This window comes from Megalops cyprinoides, chromosome 2 (assembly GCF_013368585.1).
Source record: "Megalops cyprinoides isolate fMegCyp1 chromosome 2, fMegCyp1.pri, whole genome shotgun sequence".
NCBI classification, from domain to species: domain Eukaryota; kingdom Metazoa; phylum Chordata; class Actinopteri; order Elopiformes; family Megalopidae; genus Megalops; species Megalops cyprinoides.
The window spans coordinates 37,310,260-37,331,261 of record NC_050584.1 but is presented as its reverse complement, the minus strand read 5'-3'; the positions used below and the strand labels follow the sequence as shown (position 1 = coordinate 37,331,261).

The 21,002-nt window shown below is 39.3% G+C and overlaps 1 protein-coding gene across 11 annotated transcripts in view; it reads left to right on the top strand.

Annotated features, from left to right (window-relative positions):
• The first annotated feature begins 428 nt into the window (after nt 1–428).
• The window catches only part of dlg1 (discs, large homolog 1 (Drosophila)), a 170,112-nt gene continuing 149,538 nt past the window's right edge, over nt 429–21,002 (top strand). For 7 of the 11 annotated variants that reach the window (XM_036517259.1, XM_036517252.1, XM_036517327.1 and 4 more), the window contains exons 1-3: nt 430–1,177; nt 1,638–1,769; nt 18,543–18,709. In XM_036517259.1, coding sequence (XP_036373152.1) covers nt 1,159–1,177; nt 1,638–1,769; nt 18,543–18,709 — 318 coding nt within the window. In that variant the 5' untranslated portion in view covers nt 430–1,158. Of the gene's footprint in view, nt 1,178–1,637; nt 1,770–18,542; nt 18,710–21,002 lie in introns of all 11 variants that reach the window. The other 4 variants (XM_036517316.1, XM_036517307.1, XM_036517197.1 and 1 more) reach the window with 1 other exon arrangement.

Sequence of the window (21,002 nt, the reverse complement as noted above, 5' to 3'; positions counted from 1 at the left end):
TATTAAACCTTAAGTGATTAGTTTGATTACTGCCTTTCATGCAGTTATCTCTCTTTGGAAAGTTGAATTTTGAATGAAATTTTTACTATGTTTTTTGGTATTAAGTGGGCTGCTTTGAATGCATTTCTTTCATGTACTGCTTTATAGTCGTTGAATATAGCAATGCATGCTTTCAATTTTGTCAATTCAATATTGACATAGTAGATTACCTATTCGCACTGAAGTCGAGACTAGTAGCATTCCCCCCTGTCTTATTTCGCTCCTTAAAGTACCTTCCAAGTCTCACCTTTCTCCTCCCTTGCTCGAAGGTAGCTCAGTGCCTACTCCCACTAGTGATTGGGCGGCCAAGGGTAGGGAGCGCGATCACGTGACATTGTTTCTCGGTCCAGGACGCCATTTTGGAGGAAAGTTTGGAATTTCGGATATATATAGGAAGGGGAAAAAACAGGAGGGGAAACCAAGACAAGTTTCACTTCAGGAAAAATAATCAAACTCCCAAGAAAGGGGACTTGGAAGAAAAACAAGCCGTAGGAGGAAAGAAGGACATCTCTAATGCACGGAATGAACTTTACATGTATCAGCCTGAAACTGGACTGGCTATTTCAGATTGTTTTATTACTTCCACCAGTCCAGTGGCAGTTTTCCTGACTGTTGCACTGACATAATTATGCACCGCGCGACCGTGCTGCTGGTTGGTTGAGTACGGATTTGGTTCAGATTGGTATCAAAGTTTAACAAAGTCCCAGACCGAGCAAAGAACAGATATCACCAGAGCATGTCTGGTGGCGTCTGCTGAATTCTGTTCGCCACTGTCAGTTTTATGAAGTGTGTCTGGCTAGCTTGCTTGCTGGTGAAGCAGCGGGGACTTGGACGCCAATGTACAGATCGGCATCTGTGTTCATTTGGTACTAAAGTAACGACTATTGTGGCGATCTTGCCAGCTAACACTGCAAAGGGAAATAACAGGTAGTTAAATAGATGGCTAGTTTCATGAGGGGATAATATTCGGCTTTCATGCAAAACGGAACAAACTCCCGCACTGGCACTACCGCGCTAAGGACGTTTAAAATAAAAGGGTGTGTGTAGCGTGCTTTGAACATTGTGACTAATTAACATTACTGTGTTGGCTTCCTTGTCAATTACACCTGGATTTTAACAATGCCAGTAAGGAAAAAAGGTGAGTTTTTCCTCTGGAACACTTTTGTACATTTTATGTAGTCAACGACAGCGTATAGCAAGGGTAACGTTAGGTCAGTATAGGTAGCTGGCTAGCTACAATCTCAATTAGGTAGAACATGCAACGAATGTCTAATTAACCGGCTAGGGCAAGTGGTGACATTAAGGATGCGACTAGTTTGGTAACGTTAGTTACTACAGCTTGAGTGCTTTGAAGGAAGTATCGCCACTGTGTAGGCTTTAGAAACTATGTTTCTTGCTGGTTATCAGGCGAGCCTCTTGCTTATCTATCTGGCTGTCGCTGAGAATATCAATCCGTACGTATCATAACACATTAGGCGCTTAAAGAGTATGCAACAGACAAGCTAGCAGGGTAATTATTAATTGCCTTATTTGTTAATTATGTAGTTAACTTGCCAGCTGTGTAGCTATCCGCATTAATTTTGGTTATTGTCTTTCAGATGCTCAACGTGCACTGCGTCTCTTGGAGGAGTATCGAATGAAACTCAATCAAACCGAGGACCGACAACTGAGACACTCGATTGAGAGGGTTATCAACATTTTTCAAAGCAGTCTCTTCCAGGCTCTAATAGGTAGGTACAATTTGAACTGCTATCGTCTTTTCTGCCACTTCGTATTCTGTTCACCAGAACGTATGTTCTATGCTCAGATTCGCGGTGTGATTTGAACATGAAAAGTTTTACAGTGACAGATATTTGAACAGCTGGTACTTTTGCGTATAGTCAGAACTGACTGGGATGTTTTTGTTCTAAATTTCCTTTTATTACATTAATAAATTAATAAAAAAGTTGACATTTTCCTAGTATGTAGACAAACGTTAGGTAGCTGGCTCGGGTAACGTTAGAGACGCACCTAAACTTTCAGTGTTGTAAAACGTTCCAGTCATCATTTGGATCACGTGCTTTCTCGTTTGCACCATAACCTGCTCTACTGATTTGGGAGGTCCTTTCTGTTCCCCAACCTATAAATTTGCATTCAAGATTAAACACATGCTCTAGCATTTAAAACCTGTGGCACATTGCGAGAAAGGGCCTATCCACAGGTTGCCTGTATTGAGGCATGTTTGCACCCTGCATTCTGTTGTTTTGTGGTACAATTCGGCATTTAGACTTCATACATACGGTACTTTGGTGTGTGTCTGACTGTGGTGTTAAATGTGTCATGTTGTTCATTTGTAAATTGTAGCATTTGAGACTAGGACATAGAAACATGAGAAAAGTAATTTGTCTACGGATCATAACAATTCTAAATTCTGCATGTCTTATTGTCGAATAAAAATTGAAAGGCAACCATGCAGGATTGTGAAGTTTTAACATCCCTAACACCTCTGTGTGACTTCATTCACCTGACTTTGAATGCTGAGGCCATAACTACACTTTTCAAAGGCTGGAATTTGCAACAAGATCTGTCACGGTGACTCTTATTTCATACCGCCCAATATTTTATTGGCAATTTGTGTTTTCCACCTCCTTGTAAACTAGGTGAACGGAGATGTTTTTTGTGGTCTTTGGATGATGATGAGATGGGTGTCACTACCATTCAGAGTTATGTCTGTGTTTTTAAGGGATCGGAAAAAATTGGCTCCTTTCTGCTGCCTTATTGACACTCCCTTGTCTAATTGGACAGCCATCGGTACTGTTTGGTGATTATTTGAATGGCCTGTTGCTTTCAGAATAAAGACTAAAAGAATAAAAGTGTGCTTTTAAGATCAAAGAGGAGGGCAGGAATGTTCGTTGCCAAGTGCCACTTGTTATCCTCTGTTTATCTGGAGCATTTTTTAAACTCTGCTTATTGCTACACTATAGCTATACAGAGTGAGGCATGCAATATGGAGGGAAATAATTGCCAAATACCGTACTACTGGTTTTGGTATCAAAAGCGATTCTGTCCTGTCACTTCATTGTCACATCACCTGCACATAATGTTCTTTTAAGTTTGTTGAATGGGAAGCGTATGGGTATGACCTTTTGTGTAAATCGTTGTGCATGTCAGTTAGGGGAACTGTCAGTCCACAAGAAAAAAAATGATCAAGTTCTTAATTGTTCCCTTACTAATTTTCAGCCATATCAACTACTGTTATCTTGAGAATGTATATGAATTGCATTCTTGAAAAAAAGTATTTGAAAACTTTACTTTCAAGCGATGTTAAACCAGGGTTGAATAGGTTACATTTTCTGTTTAACTAAACCTCATACTTGCTTTTAAGTGGTTGGCATTTATTGCCAAGTTTGCATGCATGTTAGCAGAATGATCTTAACTTTGTTAATCATTTATTTCGTGGTTTGTCTACTGACAGAGGTCATTAATCATTTGAAAAGGAAGAGTTGCAATTCATAAAGCTTGTGTAAATAATAGCACTTCCTCTTCTCATCTGTGTCGTATGCTTCCATGGTTATTTATCATCTCAAGTAAGATTTGTCACTTGGAAATGGCCACAAACAGAAAAGCAATCTGCTGGAGACGTAGAAATTGTTGCAGCTTTGATCATAATCTTTCATTGTGTGTGTGTATGCTAGCTATAGTATGTTTTAGAAAGTTAAACCTGCATTTTAATTTTCAGCAATGAGTCGAAGTGCTTCCTGTACAGTGTTGTGTCATAGGCCTGAAAATGGTGTCCTGAGTTTGAGAAGTTCATTTGTTGAAGTTCATACTGCATTGTTCTGAAAGTGTGTGAACCTGAAATGATGGCTGAATTATGCAGATGCTCTAGTACTGGTATTTTAAAATAAGGGCCTGTGATATTTTTTCAAAATAACATATTTGGTTAGATGTTTGTGTTTAATATGAATGGATGTGGCCTGCATATCTGAGAATGAGTAAAAGCTTGCTCCTGCATTTAATATGCTGCGGTTAAGTTAATGGTATTTAAGGATGCTGAATCTAGTTTACGGTAGGAATAAATGTATGTTACAGTGTAGCTACATTAGTCTGGTCATGCTTGAGAAAATTCAGTTAGCTTGCGTGTTGGAAAGTGTAGCCTGCTTTTCAAACTTGCTTTCATTGTCCATGTCTCTTTGTGAATGCAGGCCTGGCTCTGCTGATTGGTGTTAACTTACACCAGACAAAAGCACTCCCACCGAATGCTTGCTAACTAGCTCAGGTCCTGTTTGACATTTCGACTGCTTTTACATTTGGTATGCAGTGCCAGTTGTCTGTTCAACTGTCTTTCTGCTCCATGCTTTTCTAAATTTGAATATTCTTCCAAATAATAGTTTTATTTTTGTCAGTGAAATGAAATGTTGGATAAGGGAAGTGTATTGTTCAACATTTTAGCCAGCTGCTTGAAGAACATGTTTATTACCTGAGCAAAGCAACACTGATACTTTTAAAATTTCCTTTTTACGTAGGTAACTCTTGCCTGAAACTCAACTGCACAGGACAATAGCCATCCTTTCTGATCTATTGTAAAGTGCTGTTTTCCCACACATGGTTTAATTTTGTGTTGGTAGTCAGAGTACAAACTGCTGTCGTTGCAAAAATGTATCGTGGCAAAAATTAGTTGCTGCAAAGTTCCTGTCTTACAGGATCAGAGGCAAATTTATTTGAAACATAGTTTGCTTGTTTGCAACAAGAGTAACTAAGTAGGTATTTGTGTTATCTGTCTACCCTTGTGGTTGTCCAACCTGCAACCAGCACCTGCCAGCTTTACAGATATTTCCAGAGGACTCACTGCTGGTTATTCAATGGCAACAACAAGAACTATGGATGTGTAAATCTGATACTTTTCTGTACTTTGTAAAAAGATGCATATAATTTAGTTGTGGGCCTGATATATTAATTTTCATTGAATTTGATTTGCCTTGTGAGTAAAACTCGAAGTGGCAGACCTGAAAACCCTGCACATATAAGTAATTTGCACTTTGCCAAGAAGAAGAGAACACAGCTGGGTTTCTGCGAAATGTAAGGATCACCATTTTGATGAGAAATCATTTTCAGCAAATTTGCACCTGGCTCATGACCTTGACACTGCCAGTTTTAAACAAGAACACATGGGTTATTTTGCAGTGGAAGCATTTATTTTTGGCAGAACGTAATTGTTAGTTTTTCAGTGGTTGTGTGCAAAGCCACAAACTGAACACCAAGCTGCTTGCCACTGCTCTGCTAAGTGTTCTAATTCATATAACATCATAATTGATGCTTTCTGTTTCCTTGCTTTGTTTGTATGAAACAAGGAAATGCTATATAAATGTCTGTCTGCAAGTATACGTGGGTGTAGTACACGCTATATTTGAGATTTGAGTAATTTTCATTAATGCATTCATTGTCTATCAGTTACTATGTTTTCTTGAGCATCGTGGTTTTTACAGAATTCCTTATGACTAAAATGGACCATGCCATGGCTTCAGACACACCGATAGTAATAGTATTGTGTATGTGACTCCGGTTATTTCACTTAATATAGTCCAAAAAGAGCATATTCTTGTGACTTGTTAGTGCAGTGCCTACACATACATATTTTCACTTCACAGGATAAAGCCCATAAACCTTGTAAGTTGAACATTGTGTATCTGCTTAAACAGATTTCAGCTGTACTTCTCAAAGGCTGGTTCCTAGTATTAGGGAGGGAAATGCTAAGATTTTAAAAAAGTCTTTTTATGATTACACCAGAGAACTTTAATTATAGTTCTCATAAATGTCTCTGTTTTCATTTGGTTTGAATTAGTCAGTTTCCTTTGTGTTAAGTATCAAGGTGATTTACCAGGGAATTTAAGGATATCAGCACAGCCTTTTCTGCTGGCTTAGAGACAAATGGTTTGGGATTGTATGCGGACAAGCAACTTTCAGTTTGCTGAATTTGCCCAACAGACAGTGAAAGTCGCAGCAGTGGTTAGCTATTTATAAATGACGCCATGACACTATACGTGAGTAGTACTACAAAATCTTCTGCAGTATGAAATAAAATTGTTTGCCTCATTTTTGCACTTAAAATTTTGACCATGCCATTGCAAGCTTTGCTAACACTCTTTGGAATGTAGCTAAAATTTAAAAATGGGTTTAAAAAGATATTAGAAATTGGTCATTATGAGTAGGTCTGTGTCAGAGGGGTTAGTCATGCTTGTATTTACATTTGTGTTGCATCTATTCAGAAATAAAAAAACAGATCAGTGTTGGAAGCTGTTAGACTAGAAGACTAGACTTTTGCTTGCATGACAGTAAGTGCAATAAGAGCAAGAACAGCATTTTGTGCCCAAAAACAGTCAAAACCACCATTGTCCTTTCTTGCTTCTTTAGGCCCTTGTATACCATGCTTTTACTTCTGCCTTGATTCAGATGCTGTTAGAAATCTATCAGTTCTAAGCAGTTTTACATACTTTCTGTGAATACAGGTATATAGGAAAAGTGTATTTTTGACAATGGTGCCTATACCTGATTAATATGGAAAATTGCAAATCAGCCTTCCTAAAAGGCTTGGCTGGTACAGGTGATTACCTATCTGACAGACGCTCATGGAGATGTATCACGCAATACCTTTTCCATGCATCTTAAATGGAAAAACATGATGCTAGCTTGTGACCAGTACACTTATAATTGTAATGTATGAAAGTTATTTATCAAATGCACCCCCACCTTGAACATATGACCGTTATGCTGATTCCTGTAGCTTTCAAATGCTAACACCCCCCACCAAACATACCTTAACTGGAACTAGGTAGCATTTTGCTACCGAACTGATTTCTGTAAAGTAAGAAAGGTTGTTTTTAAATGTGAACCCTCCCCCACCTTTGTCCTCATTTACGTGCCATCTTAATATAATCTCATCAGGTCATTCTTTTCTGTTTCGTGGTCATCATGCTTTGATCAGTGGAGGTGAGCCTGCTTGACCTTGCATGCATGCAGTTAGAACCATGCTTTATGTATATGAACAACACGCACACTGTCCTGTGTCTCCCTGTTTTGTATGTTACTAATGAAAAAAATATTTGCATGGCAGCGTCCAATCTCTGTCTCTCAAAGATATGTACAGTAAGAGACGGAAAAATGTAATCCGTCTGGTGACATGATTACCCACCCGTAATCCCTTCTGTGGTGATTTACTGCTTTTTCCTCTACAGCAGCGAGGAGCAGTGGGAGCCTTTGAGGTGGAGAATGAGAAACCATGCCTTGTTTTTTTCATTGGCCAGAGTCAGAGATTTGTGGCGCCTGCTCGTTCTGACTCTCTCACGTCACCATACATGTGCTGTATTGTAGACTACTGTACAATTAGTCCTGTTTGGCTCCATGTGCATTTATCAGTCCTGGTTGGAAATCTTCCCAAGGGGTGACTGATCCGCATCAAAATAGCTAGTAACTTAAATACAGTCCTTGATATAAGGTTGAGGTTGTCCAAGCTGATTCTTATTTGTTTGATGTGTTCAGTTATACCATGTCACGGCACTCAGCCCTAAATGTGTGACCTTTGCAGCCATAGCCCTTAGTTGGAGTTGGAGTACATGTTGTCACAGTCCTCTGAGGCTTTGATTTTTTTGTGTTTTGCATCAGATACAGTGAACAGCAGAAGAGTTTTGCCATGGAAAGCTACATTCACTTCTGTAACAAAATGTGTCCTGTTCAAGCTGCAGACTGTCTGTAATCTGTCCAGCTGTAATCATGAATTACAAGTGCTCCTAAATTAATGAACATTTCATGTTAAAATCAAATGCAGGTTTTCTGAATAAAGTCCCAGCTTTCAGGGATTTCAAATCTTAGGATGGAGGATTTGTTGTGTTTGGGTTATGAGCAGGCGTTGATCATCTGCTAGAGACATTTAACACCACAGCAGTCAGGCGCTGCAGGAATAATTACTACTGCTAAGAATTACTACTTACTGTTTACTACTACCCAGTAGTACTACATTCAACAGTATGAGTGAGTTCACTACAACATTTCTAAAAATTTAGGAAACTGTGCTAATTGAGGTTAATGGAAGAAACGCGAAGAAAACTGTGCTATACTTTTGTGCTGTTAAAGTAAAATCTCCTTTACAGCCAGAAAGAAGAGTTGTGTAATAATAAGCACCAATGTTTCACAGTGACCAGCACTAGCATTTACAGTTTCTTCAGGTGGCTGTTTTCATTTAGAAGACTCTTACTGGAATACTTCATGATGAGAAGTCGGGTTATATAATAACTGTGAGGCACCCATTGATCAAAATTCAGATGCTGTTTTAGTTGAGGTTTGTGTGTTTTTTAAATAAATATGTTTGCCCTCTAAAATAGAAAACAGCTGCTGATAAGTGTAAATTGTGGCAAGTGGGTGTGTCAGTTTTGATGCAGTTCCAACTCATGTACATAACAGATGCATTGTGCTTAGTAACACTAAAAAGAAGAGTAATCTGATGACCATCTGTTATTTTACAAGCATTTTTACTTTTGCGCCCTAGTATATTTTCTGCTTTTGAAACAGGTCTTCATTTCCGTAATGTACTCACTTGACAGCCAGTCAAGATTTAGAGTAGCTGCCAGAAGGTAGTCTCTGACTAAAGGCTTTTCTGATGTCATCCAATATTTAAGTTAATTATAAGGGAATACTTTGCATCTTTATGCAATTTCTGGACATAATGCGTGGCAAAGCTTGCTTTGCTAACTTATGTAGAAATAATGCTTGCTTCACTGACGCACGACTGTCTGGAGGGTAGGGTTCTCTAAAACTTCTGAGAGACCTTGTTTGCGAACTGTTCGCATTTAAGCCATAGAATATGTTGGCAGTGATCAACACGACAAGTAGAAGGAGGTAAGTAAATAAGCACTTGCTGAAAGTGTTGAACTTGTAGGTGGAGTGTTTCTTGCAGCATGAGTACTCTACATGTAGATTAATGAATAAATGTCTGTTTAGATTGGATTTACACTGGAATAAATCCTTATGTAATCTAGTAGAATGTATTGGATGGTAGGGTGCAGTTTTGTATAGGTGAGTTTCTTAGAAACTATCATGAGTACCTAGTAGGTGCTAGCTTGAAGTGCTTTAGAATATGTTAACCTACAAGCGTTTTTAGCCAAAAAATCCAAATGTTTATGCCTATTGTGCTTTTATTTACCATCATCATCTACTAGATGAGTCTGACTGTGCTAATCTTCCATCAAAGAGCCATGATGAGATGGAAAATCAAATCAACAGAGACAATGTTGATGTGTCAAAGAAAGCAGATAATTGCCACCATTTAGTCATGGTGAATTTAATGTTCTACATTTTTGCCCAGTGATACAAAAACACAGTGAAGACAACGCATAACGAAGAAGTATTTCTATGACATGGCCGAAGCCAAAGCAACTGAAAATGTACCTAAGATTAAGCTTAAGGTTGTGCGCTGAATGACTGTAATATTTTTAGGTGGCCAATTAAACATCAAGATGGAATGTTTCTTTCACAGTCACCTGTCTGGATGGTTAAGGATGCAGGCGAACAAGAATGCATGCTGCTTTGCATTGTTGCATTGCTTTACTCTGGAGAGATGTCGCTGCAGGATGCTTGGCAAAATTCAGTCAGCTGTATACTGTGTAAATCTGTGCGCGCGTGTGTGTGCGTATATTTACCCTGCCCTGTCTGCCCTGTTAGGTTCTTGTGTTGTCAGGCAGGACTGAAAATGATTCGGCAAGAATGGAAGGAAAACCTTCCATTCTAAACACACTCAGAAACATTCTTCACAAGGAAGATGCAAAATGTCTGGTGTATTATCCCTGTTATTTTAGTCAGTATAAAATTTGCATTCAATAGTGTTGGAGTCCTCAAATTTCTCCACCTCTGGAGAAATCTTTTTCCGTTTTCCTTTTCCTTTCTTATGTACAATTGTAACTTTATCTCTAGTGTTGGTGGTTAAATCCCAAATTGCCATTAGGTTCCTGAGTTGTCATTTCCCTGTCAGGGCTGTATTCTTGAGCTGCAGATGGCCAGTGGGCCATGCGCAGAATCATCCTGCTCCACTTCTACCTAACAGTAGCTCTGACTATATTTAGGAGGTCTTGAATGGTACAAGGTGAAAATAGTTCTCCTGAACTATTTAAAGATTGTGATGATCTGAAAATTGCCTCTGATGGACAAAGAGCAGCACACTGCATTATTTACAGAGTTCATCTAGGAGATTTGTTGTAGGTCACAGACTGTGGCACAGACATGGATCTGTTGTTTGTTCCATTTTTAAGCAGTGTGGTAACTGCTCAATCAGTGACTAGAGAGCCTTGTTAGATCAAGCACCGATATAATTGCTATAATTGTGTAAGTTTGGGATGCTGTCCAGGGTTGGACATGAGAATTGATAAGCCTGGTCACTTTAATCGTCCCTGTTCCCCTTTGTGTAATCTGAACCCCCTGTCACTTTTGAACCTAGTTAGACTCATTTGAAATGGCCTTCCATGCAAGTTCACTTGAAACTGGTCTGACTTGATTGCTGGTCTGAAATGAAGCAAACCTAAACTAGGGAAAAAAGATATTTTTAGAGGGTACTTAATGTAAATCTGTTGAATGTGAACTTGGTGGGAAAGTTCCCTTACACACAGTTTAACCTGTGTTGGAACCATCCTGTCATCTTACAGCCTGTCAGTGCTTGTCCAGAGCAAAAAATACTCCCAAAAATGTACTTACGAAATGTTCTTATCAAGAGTGACTTGCATATATTACAGTTCTTATATTATCCATTTATACAGCTAGATATTTACCTATGCAATTCAAGTAAAGTACCTTGCACAAGGGTACAGCACAGCTGCAGTGGCCCGCTTGGCAATTGAAGCAGCAGCCTTTGGGTTAGGAGCCCTGCTCCTTACCACTACACTGGGTTTGTTTATCTGTGGTGTTACATGTGCGCACACATCGATATTAAACGTGTTGGTGTAACGTTGTAACATCATGTAACATTAGTTGTAGCAATTTCTCTTGGCCAAGTTTGTCATATTGTTTGTCAACATATAGACTATGATTATTTAGTGTCTGTAGCCATTTTGAGCATAGAGTTCTCACATCCATCTCCAAGAGATAAAACAACAACAGACTATTGTGGGGATGGTAATTTAAGCAGTGTGCTAGTACAAGATTTATCAGTTTATTGGATTGAGTTATGTGGTATGTTTTTGGCAAATATAATCAGTTGAGTTTACAACAGTAGAGGTATTTTATTTTCACTGTAGTCTGTTCATTTGTTCTGCATGTCTGAAAGGCTCATCTTGTTGCCCTCCTTGCCTGGTATCAGGACAATCGGGTCTGGCCCTCTCCCTCCAGCTGCTTGGCTCTGTGCTAGACGGAAGCTTGTTCAAATTAACCACTTTCCACAAATGTCATGTCATTTGTCTGGCGCCAGGGCATAAATCTATTGCAGACACACTCATAGATTTCCATACCTTTTTCCAGTGTTTTCTTAATTGCCAAGAAGAATTAAGCATTTTTTTTTTGTCCTGATATGACTTTTATCCTAATGTACGTTTATTTGAATTGGGCTCGGATTAGATTAAAACTTAAACTGACCCGCTTATCGCAATTTGGATGTGGACGGTGTCGTTTTACTAGTCAGGGGAAGTTGGTTTGATTCCATGAGAAGCATTATGAAGCCATTAGCACTGTCTGTAATTTGTGATAAGTGGTGGGTCTAATTCCGGCCCCTCTCTGTGGATCACTTGCACTTAATAGTGTGTAAAACAAACTCTGAAAGAAGCACTGTAGTGCTTACAAGAACTGCAAAGTAGACTGTGTGCTTCTGGAATTCTGTCACATTGCCATCCTGTGGTCAGTTGTAAATCCGAATTGAAGCACAGGTTTTCTCAAGAGGGCAGCTGCCTGCGAGCATGTAAAGAATGCCAGCCACTGACATTGGCCTGTTCTCAGCACTTCAGCCCCCTCTCGTCAGCAGTCAACCTCTGTTCTCCCTTTTTGGAGCGTCCTGCCCTGCGATGCAACAGGGGGCCACTGAGAGCGATTTCATCTCACATCTGCGCTGCTGACAACACACAGAGAGGGTAATGTAGTGCTCTGCAGCAGCCCGTGTGCCAGTGGGAAGCAATTGCTGCTTGGAATGAGGAGACATTAGAACCACTCAAATCTTGTATTTTTAATGTACATTGTGGCCCTGGTGCAGGTTTGCTCCATTTATCTTGTATTTGCTCATCTGTTAACACCCATGGATCATGTTTGCAGGGCAGTTTGCTGTGGTGAAATCAGCTGTGCCAGCCTAAACATAGCTGACTGGTGCCACTAAGCGTGATTTTGTGAACAGAAAGCAAAGCAAATAAGATCCTTATTTCACGTTTTAATGAGCAGAAATTGTGAAGCTGTCTTTGTATTTTGTATGAATGAGTCTGTAAGACACATAGAATGTGAAATGGTGAGCTATGAAAGTCAGGGGAAATCGGGCAAGAATGAATAAATACTCCAATCATGCAAAATATTAAGTCATCCCATACAGTAAATCTCTTCAGACTACAGTTCCCTGAAGAACGCATTACTAAAACACTCAGTAGTACAATTAGATGAAATATGAGCGTGTTTATCTAATGCAACAGAACTGCTGAAGTATCAATTTGTTATGCGACAGTGCATATCAGAGTGTCTCTTTGAACGAAGGACTCTTGGTGCTGGAAACTAGAGCACAGAGGCTTTGTTGTTCAAAGAGCTGGAAAGCCTGTGAAAACAGTGTCATCCTTTCATTTTACTGAAGGGCCTCTGGAAATACTTGTATCCTTAACATTATATTATTTGAATTCTTTTGTTTTTTGAGGGTAGGAGCTGAGGGGCGGGTGGGTGAAGTCCTGACTTGGTGTAAATCTCCACTCACAGCTGAGATGAAGGCCTACCTCTGCACTGGGGACACAATTAGATGCTAATTATCCCTGCAACTGCCTTTGTAAAGCGGCACACACATGCTTCAAAGGCTCACCATGGTGAAGTATATCAAGTGTACATTTAATAAATTCTATGTTGTGCCTATATCATTTTGCTGGCAAACAGGTCAGATCAGAGAGAGGGGTTGGGTGATGCTGAACCAGTCCAGCTGAATCTCCATTGGGTTGGAGCTCTGGTGTGAAGTCCTATGCTGGAGTGTGTTGCTGATCCATGGACATGTGTTATTCATTGGGGACTGCATTAGAGAGAGAGGATTCTGGGAGGTGGTCAGCTCCCACATGCCCAGCAGAACTGACTGAGCTGCTTTGGCTTCTCTCTGATGGTCTCTCCCATAGAAGCTATGGCTGAGCTCCACACTGCAGTTGCTGTGAGCGACTGAGCAGAGCTCTGTGGACAGTGAATGGGGCCATGACTGTGGAGGCTGATCCTTCAAACCAGAATTAGTAGCTGCCCAGGCATTATGGGAGCTCAGTGGAGTTAACTGTGACATTTGATAGCTCTCCCAGTCCTCCAACGTAACAGTATCTTCTGTAATGGACATGGCCCTGATTGACAGGGGTTGGTTTTGCTGTAGCATATAGGAAGTGGCACAAATCATGCACCAGACTGAGCAAATAATTAAAACACAGACTAGTGTGCCTGAATTGAAGCTTGGATACTATCTAATGCATGAGCAGTCCTTGGAGTACTCGGTGCACACCAGTGATGAGAAAAATGTCTTGTCAAAAATTTATTTTAGGTATAGATAGCAAAAGTGATATTTGGGCTGGATACCTGTAAATACCTGTATACTAGTTTTATGCTCGAACAATGAAATGCATTGTTACAAAGATACGAGACATCAAATAGTGTGATTTAGTTTGTGTTTTTTTTTTTTTTTTTTTTTAAATCAGCGCACAGCTAGTGTCAGTCACAGTATCTGCTGAGTGTGTTGCATTCTTTCTTGCTTCAGACTGTGATTCAGCAGGGGCATTCATAAAGGCTCTGTGTGCATTTGCGTGTTGAAAGCAAAGTGTTTTCCCCCTTGGGCTAGTATGTAAATCAGGAAAATACAAATCTCTGCTCCTCTCTCACCTCTGTTGTGAGGCATGGAGAGTGTTGCCAAATACTTAACTGAATGTCTGTGGTGCCTCCGTCATAACACCATCTGATACTGCACAGATTTGCCCTCTAAACAAGATTATGAAAGGAATTACCAGAGCTGTCAACCAGCATGCTCACATATATGGGATAAAAAAATGGCAAAGTCATTATTAATACAGACAACTATAAAAACGGATTATTATTGGATAAAATTCATTTAGTCTGTTTATGAGTACACATGTTTCCTGTTAAATACAAGTTATGAGCTGGCATTTAAACAGATGTACATGTTAATCTGTGTATGTAGTGGGAATACCAGCTCAAAGACAGCTTTTTAAAATACATTTAATTTGACACGATGTGTTCAGTTGCATCTTGGATAGTGGATAGCTGTCAGGATATTTGCAGTTTTAATTATTATTTACTGAAACACAGTTGAAATACAGGGTGATTTGGGTCTTTTGTCCAGTAGTCCAGGATTTTCAAATCCTGATACTGAGTATGTAAAACTACTGATTGGAAGATGAAATTGTCTATTGTCATAACATAGTTGTCACTGTTTTCTTAATTTTGAAAGAACATCTCTTGCAATGCTAGATATGGCTGGACAGCCAGGTTGCTACCCACAAAACAAACACCATTTCATATGACTTGGTATGTTTGTATAAAGTATGATCTAATCATTGGATGGGGTAAATGTTTCAACCTTTGCTGATAACCTTTGTAGCAGCTCTTTCCAGAGGTACAGTAAAGTGCGAGAGCCTCTGCAGCGTAATTACAACTTTGTTTCTAATTTGATCAATCAGGGTGTGCAGGTTTCTTAGTCAGGTGTTCAGAATGGTCAGAATGAGTCTAAAGGCACTGGTAAGACTATATTATAACTAGTAAGACTGCCTGACCATTACTAACAGCCATTACCTACAACAACAGCCACTACATCATTTAATGGTTGTGTGAAACCAGGGTTTAGGTGCATTACTGCCATCTACTGCATACATGTGCCAATGTACAATTGCTATGGTAACTATATGCACATCATGACTGAAGAGAGAGAAATGGCACAGCAGCTTTGAATTTTCACAAACAAACCATTCTTATGTTTTCAGCGTTGATTGCGCTCTGTCTGTTTTCAGAAAAGACTGAGGCAATGCCGTCCCTGACTGTTGAACGTAGAATTTTACACCACACTCAGCACGAGGTTAAGAGCACATCACTGTATGACAGCACCGAAGCTGCTACCCCAGGTGCCCACTATCACCCATGCTGCTAAGCCAGTGTTGGATTTCAGCTTTAGGAAGCTAATGGAAAAAGTATTACTGAGGATCAGTGAGGAACGTGTGAATATCTCTGACAGAATTTTGGAAAATTTGCTGTTTGATGCAGAAGCAGCATTTTCTGTTTGGGAAACACGGCAGTATATTAAGCTGCAGGACCGACTCTGTGTAAAAACCAAAAAAAAATCTGTCATAATCTGACAGCTCTCTTTGGAGACCCTCAATTTTTAGTGACATTCTTCCTGCCCCTGTTCAGTATTTTCCTACAAAAGCATTCTTTTCCTGCAACCTTCTGCTCTTGTATACGGTTGTAGATGTTTTGACATGTTGTGATAGAGCAGCATTGATACAGCATGTAGATCCTAAGAGGCGCCTGTCTACTCCAACATATCAGCCAGTTGATGTGTTAATGAATTGCCATCAAATAAGATTTGAAAAGGTACCTCATATTATCTTGATTATCATATTATCCTCATATTATACTGAGCCCTGTAACCCATCATGTGCTATGCAAGGACGAGCTCCGTTTCTGCTGCTGAATCTCAGAAGCATGAATCAATGAAGTTAGTCCCTTAGTCCCATATTTATCATATTGCATCAGTGATTGAGCTTTGTTTTTTTTTTTTTTTTTTGTAAGAATCTGCATATATGCTACAGACTTCACCGTTCACACAGTCATTTAATCTTGCGTAATAATTATGCTTTTGTTCTGTCATGTCAAGTGGATGAGAGTTTACACCAGTCTTCTATGTGACTTTTGTTTAACAGTACTTGTGTGTGAAACACATTTTTGAGAACACATAATGGTGGCTCCATTACCATAGTAATGCCATTTCATGACTGTGGACCTGTAACTACTCAGGTAAGCTGTGATAGGGGTGATGAGATTGTTTGTGAGCTGGCTTGTTTAATTTTGCAAAGCCATTGCTAGTTGGCTGTGGGTTGCTTTTATAACGTTTTAAAATAAAGTTGGATTACAGTTTGAAATTTTACAGTTTCGAAAGGACAAAAGACTTAGAAGAACAATGCACGAGACTAAGATAGGTATGTTTGTGAAAGTTTATTGCCACACTGTGAGGAATCTGGTATTGCACACAGTGTGCATCAGTTCCTGTGCACAATAGTGGATAACCATTTTGTAACCATGGAAACATGAGTTGATGTAATTCACTATTTTGTTGAAATGTTTCATTAGGTAACACATTAGGTTTAATCATTTCCGGGCTTGGTACTTACTTATACTCGTAAATGTGGTCACCCAGTTGGACAACCAGTCATCAGGTTTTGGTTGCCAGAATTTTATTTATTTATTTATTTTTTGGTGACATCATTCCCTGAGGTTTGGTTAGCTAGCATAATTGCCTGTGGCACTAAGAGTACATTTCCTATAGCTGAGCTGGTAATGACATTGGATTATTAGTGTAGTTTTATGAAGAAAATGGAGGTTTAGAGCTCACCCATGGACTTCTTTCACATTTTTTACATGTGCAGTGATTTTCCTGTCAAAGATGTTATTTGGCTATAAATATCCTCATCAATATGTATACATGTTTCTCAAAAATCAACCTAAACCAAGTTTTAAGGTAGGAGTAAAACCAAGATAGTGAGCTGAATAAAGTGAGTGTGCCTCATTACAGTCCAGGCCAATACAGTAAATAATTCTGTGTCACCTGTCTCGGATGAGCTAGCTGCTTTGTTTGCTCCTGTTGATAGCTCGGTTAAGTTGAACATTCTGCAATTCAACCTCAAAGCCACTGATGCAAAGCAACCAACTTGGTACTCTTCTCCTAATTAAATGGATTTGGTATGGTGAGATGTACAAAAAATTATCTGTAGCTGACGTGTAAACTTTTTGTAAACTTGATGGCTTGTTATTTCCTTGATGACAAGCTGAGCATTGAAAGTCGGTCAGCAGAGTGGTGTCTCATTGAAATGGGTGCTTGAGTCAAGGAGTGGTACAGAGCACAGAGGCAGGTGGATCAGTAAATGTTGGCTACTGTTGATTGGCAGCAGAACTGTCAATTAAAAGCTCACTAGATTAAGTAAAATTGATGTCTTAAAATGAATACCAGAAATACCACTTATGTTTAGTCCCCTAGAAAGGTTTCTATAGCTATAGACCATCATTTCACTGGCATTAATGACTTGCGCATTAATGCCATTTTCAAGTAATAAATAATTGTGGCACCACCATCTGTAGGATACTAAAGTTCAAAGCTCATTTAAAAAAATTCTCAGCCATTACAGACAGCATAAATTCTCATTGTGTGCTAATGATCATTTTCGGCTTATTATACTCTTTATATGACTGTCACCATCTGACACACAGGTGATTGGAACATCATTCATCACGCATGTCTGTTTTCCTGGATGTTAACTCTCTAAAATGTTGTACAAAATAGTGGGAGCACAGTGAGATTTGTAAGGTAATTCATACATTTGTTTTGTTTAAACATATTATTCTATATATAACATGGTATCTAGAATGATAACATATTGAAAGTGGATTGTAACATTGTCCTCTGAGCCACAGTTCCGTTGCTACTATGCGTCTTTTCAAGCACGAGTAGCAGGGAGGTCAGTCACTGCTTTTTAAAAGTACAGGGTGACCAACAAAACTGCACCTACCTACCTGAACTCACTGCTGCAACCCTACGTTCCCTCCGGACCGCTACGCTCTGCTACCAAATGGTGCCTGGCGATCCCGTTGTATCGTGGCGTAAAATCACTATCCAGGACTTTCTTCGCTGTTGTCCCCCAATGGTGGAATGAACTTCCACACTTCATCCATTCTGCTGAGTCCCTCTCTGTCTTCAAGAAACATCTGAAGACACAGCTCTTCCACTCTCACCTGAGCACCTGACACACACCCCCCCCGCCCTAAAGGAACTTCTCTTGACTCTCCTACTAAACTATAAGATAAAAGGAAAAAAAAAAGAAATTTAATGGTTTAACGTGCTTGTTAGCTTTACCTGCTAGTTTGTGCCTTGCCTGGCCAACCTTTGGAACTTTGTCTTGCAGTGCTTCTAATATTGCTGACTGTATGGTTTTTTCGCTTGTGTTGTATTGTACCTCGCTTGCAATTCGCTTTGGATAAAAGCGTCTGCCAAATGAATAAATGTAATGTAAATGTAAGCAACCATCCTCACTCCCCAATTATAGTGAGTGAATCTTTTTTTCCTCTTCCAGACATCCAGGAATTTTATGAAGTGACCTTACAGGACAGCCAGAAATGTGTGGAATCTGTAAAGCCATCTGAGCCCACGCCTCCCGTGAACCTGTGGGATTTCTCCAGCCTCCCCAGCACCACTGTAACTTCAGAAACCCTGCCCAGCAGCCTTAGTTCCAATATCGAGGTAAGAGAGGTGCTCCTGTGTAACCAAAGGGTGACTGGCTCTGTTATAACCAGTAGCAATTGTCTGACGATACATTCTATAAATGAGCTGTGTTTTTATTTATTTTGTTATTTAATAAGTCATGAAAACACTTTCTGGCATAACCAAGTCATCAGTCCTAGTGTCTTGTCATTTTCACTGGATCAGTTGATATGATTTGACCCATGCCAGCAAATTTGCCAAGGAGGTTGCTTCAGGCAGTAGTGGATGTGCTTACCTTACCTCAAAGCCTGTTTGTTTATTTAATTTATTTATTTAAAAAAAATCACACAAATGTTATAAAGGTTGTGTGCAACATTATTGATAAATGTCATTCAAAGGTATCAACTTCCAAGTTAGTTTATAGAAGTGCATGGTTTCTGATTCCATCCGTATTTCCAAAGAGGAGTGTTTTTGTGAGATGGTTGTTAAAATTTTTGCTTGCTGTGTATTTTTCAATTGCAGTCCTTTACTGTGGTTTATTTTCATTTGATATGTTTACTATAGAGACTATGGTTTTTTTGTCATGTGTGCTGTCTGTGCCATGCTTTTTTCTTTTGTAAAAAAATTTGTCAAATATTATGTCATTACGTAATTAAATGACATAAATAATTCTTTTGGTCTCATTTGTAAAGGGTGTTATTCATAGCAGGGTAGGGAGTGATTTGATGGTTGCACAGGAAGACCAGACCCCTCTGCCAGCTGTGCTGTGTGGAAATGTAGCTGCCAGTATATTTTTACGTATTTAATTGAAGATAGTTTAAATAAATCTGGATTGCTCCCTGCAAACACCCACCCTCACCCCCAGCCAAAAATGCTGACTTGCACTGTTGTCAGTACATAGAAGCTATTTATGGAGTACAATTTCACCTGTAAATGAGGAAATTAAATTTTAAAGGTTTAAACCAGTTGCAGATGTAATGTGATTTTTACATGCCTGCTGTGTCATTTAATGGAATATAATAAATAATAATATAATAAATAATACTTTATTGTCTCATCAAACCATCTCACAAACATGGATCAGTAAGCCTCAGAATTAAAAGCGAGGACAACATGGGGAAAGATTGAGATTACCAGGCAATGTGGGATCACTTGTATACATTATAAAAATCCCAGGTTTGTTGTCTTCAGATATTTTCTACACGTCAGTGGATATCCCATCTGATTATCAGAACAGCAGTGGCTCAGGTGGAGATTTCTACTTTATGTCCCCACTTGTCAAGCCGTCATAAACCCATACAGCCATAAAGAAGATGAAATTGCCTCAGTGCAGTACATTACCTCTCTACCAATGAAGGCATCTGCTTATCACAGTGTGGTGGTAAAATGGATGCTGTTTTAATGAAGGACTTATTTGGTAACTGGGCAGAGAAAGGATGAGAAAAGAAACATTTCTTCAAGACTTTGGCTATTGTAGGGTGCCAGGTTTCAAATGATGAAGTCACTTGTTTACTCTGATCCATTGGTTTTGGTATAAAACTACAATGTGCTTATAGGGCCCCTGGAAAATTCCAGTCTTATTAGGAATTATGATAAACCTCACTCCATTCTGCTATAATTGTCCGGAGCTTTTGGAAGTCACAGGTAATGTTATAATGTGATATATTTGAACCAGTGTAATTTATCTCCCTTCAAAGCCTAAGGGTATATAAAAGGAGGCTGCCAATGCCTGTATCATGGCTGTTGTGTATAAACTGGCATTTGCTAAAAGCAATATAGGGAAGTTACACATTGCACTTTCTGTTGAAGACAAAGCCATTTTTAAAGATGGAGCATTAATGCTCAAATGAATTCAGTGTTTTGACCTAAGCTGTTATGAAGTCTTACACCATTGTCAGACTAAGGTTGGGGCTACACTAAATGCAACCCTCTGTTAGTGCTTGGCTTGTAATTTTTGATGAGTAAGGATCTTTAGATATTAGCTGGTCAATTTCTGGTTTGTCCTGTGTCACTGAGGCCATGCCATTTGTGAAGCTGAGAGTGGGTATTCAAGCTGCAGTGATGAAACTGCTTCTCTACTGCAAATGGAAAAACAGTCATCAAAATGCTTATGACAGTCCTCAAAAAAGAAAAAAATCACAGTTCTTATAGCTAGTTGGATCAGATTATTTCTCTGTATATTGTGTTGTACATCTGGCATTTGGATGCTAACCCTTATTCTGGACTCTTGTGCAGTCAGGTGTTATGGCTTGTTGAGTAGCTTACCCTGAAATCTGTTTTTTGAGATCTACCCACGTCTTGTCCCTGCTTCTTTTAGCAACAAATTTAAATA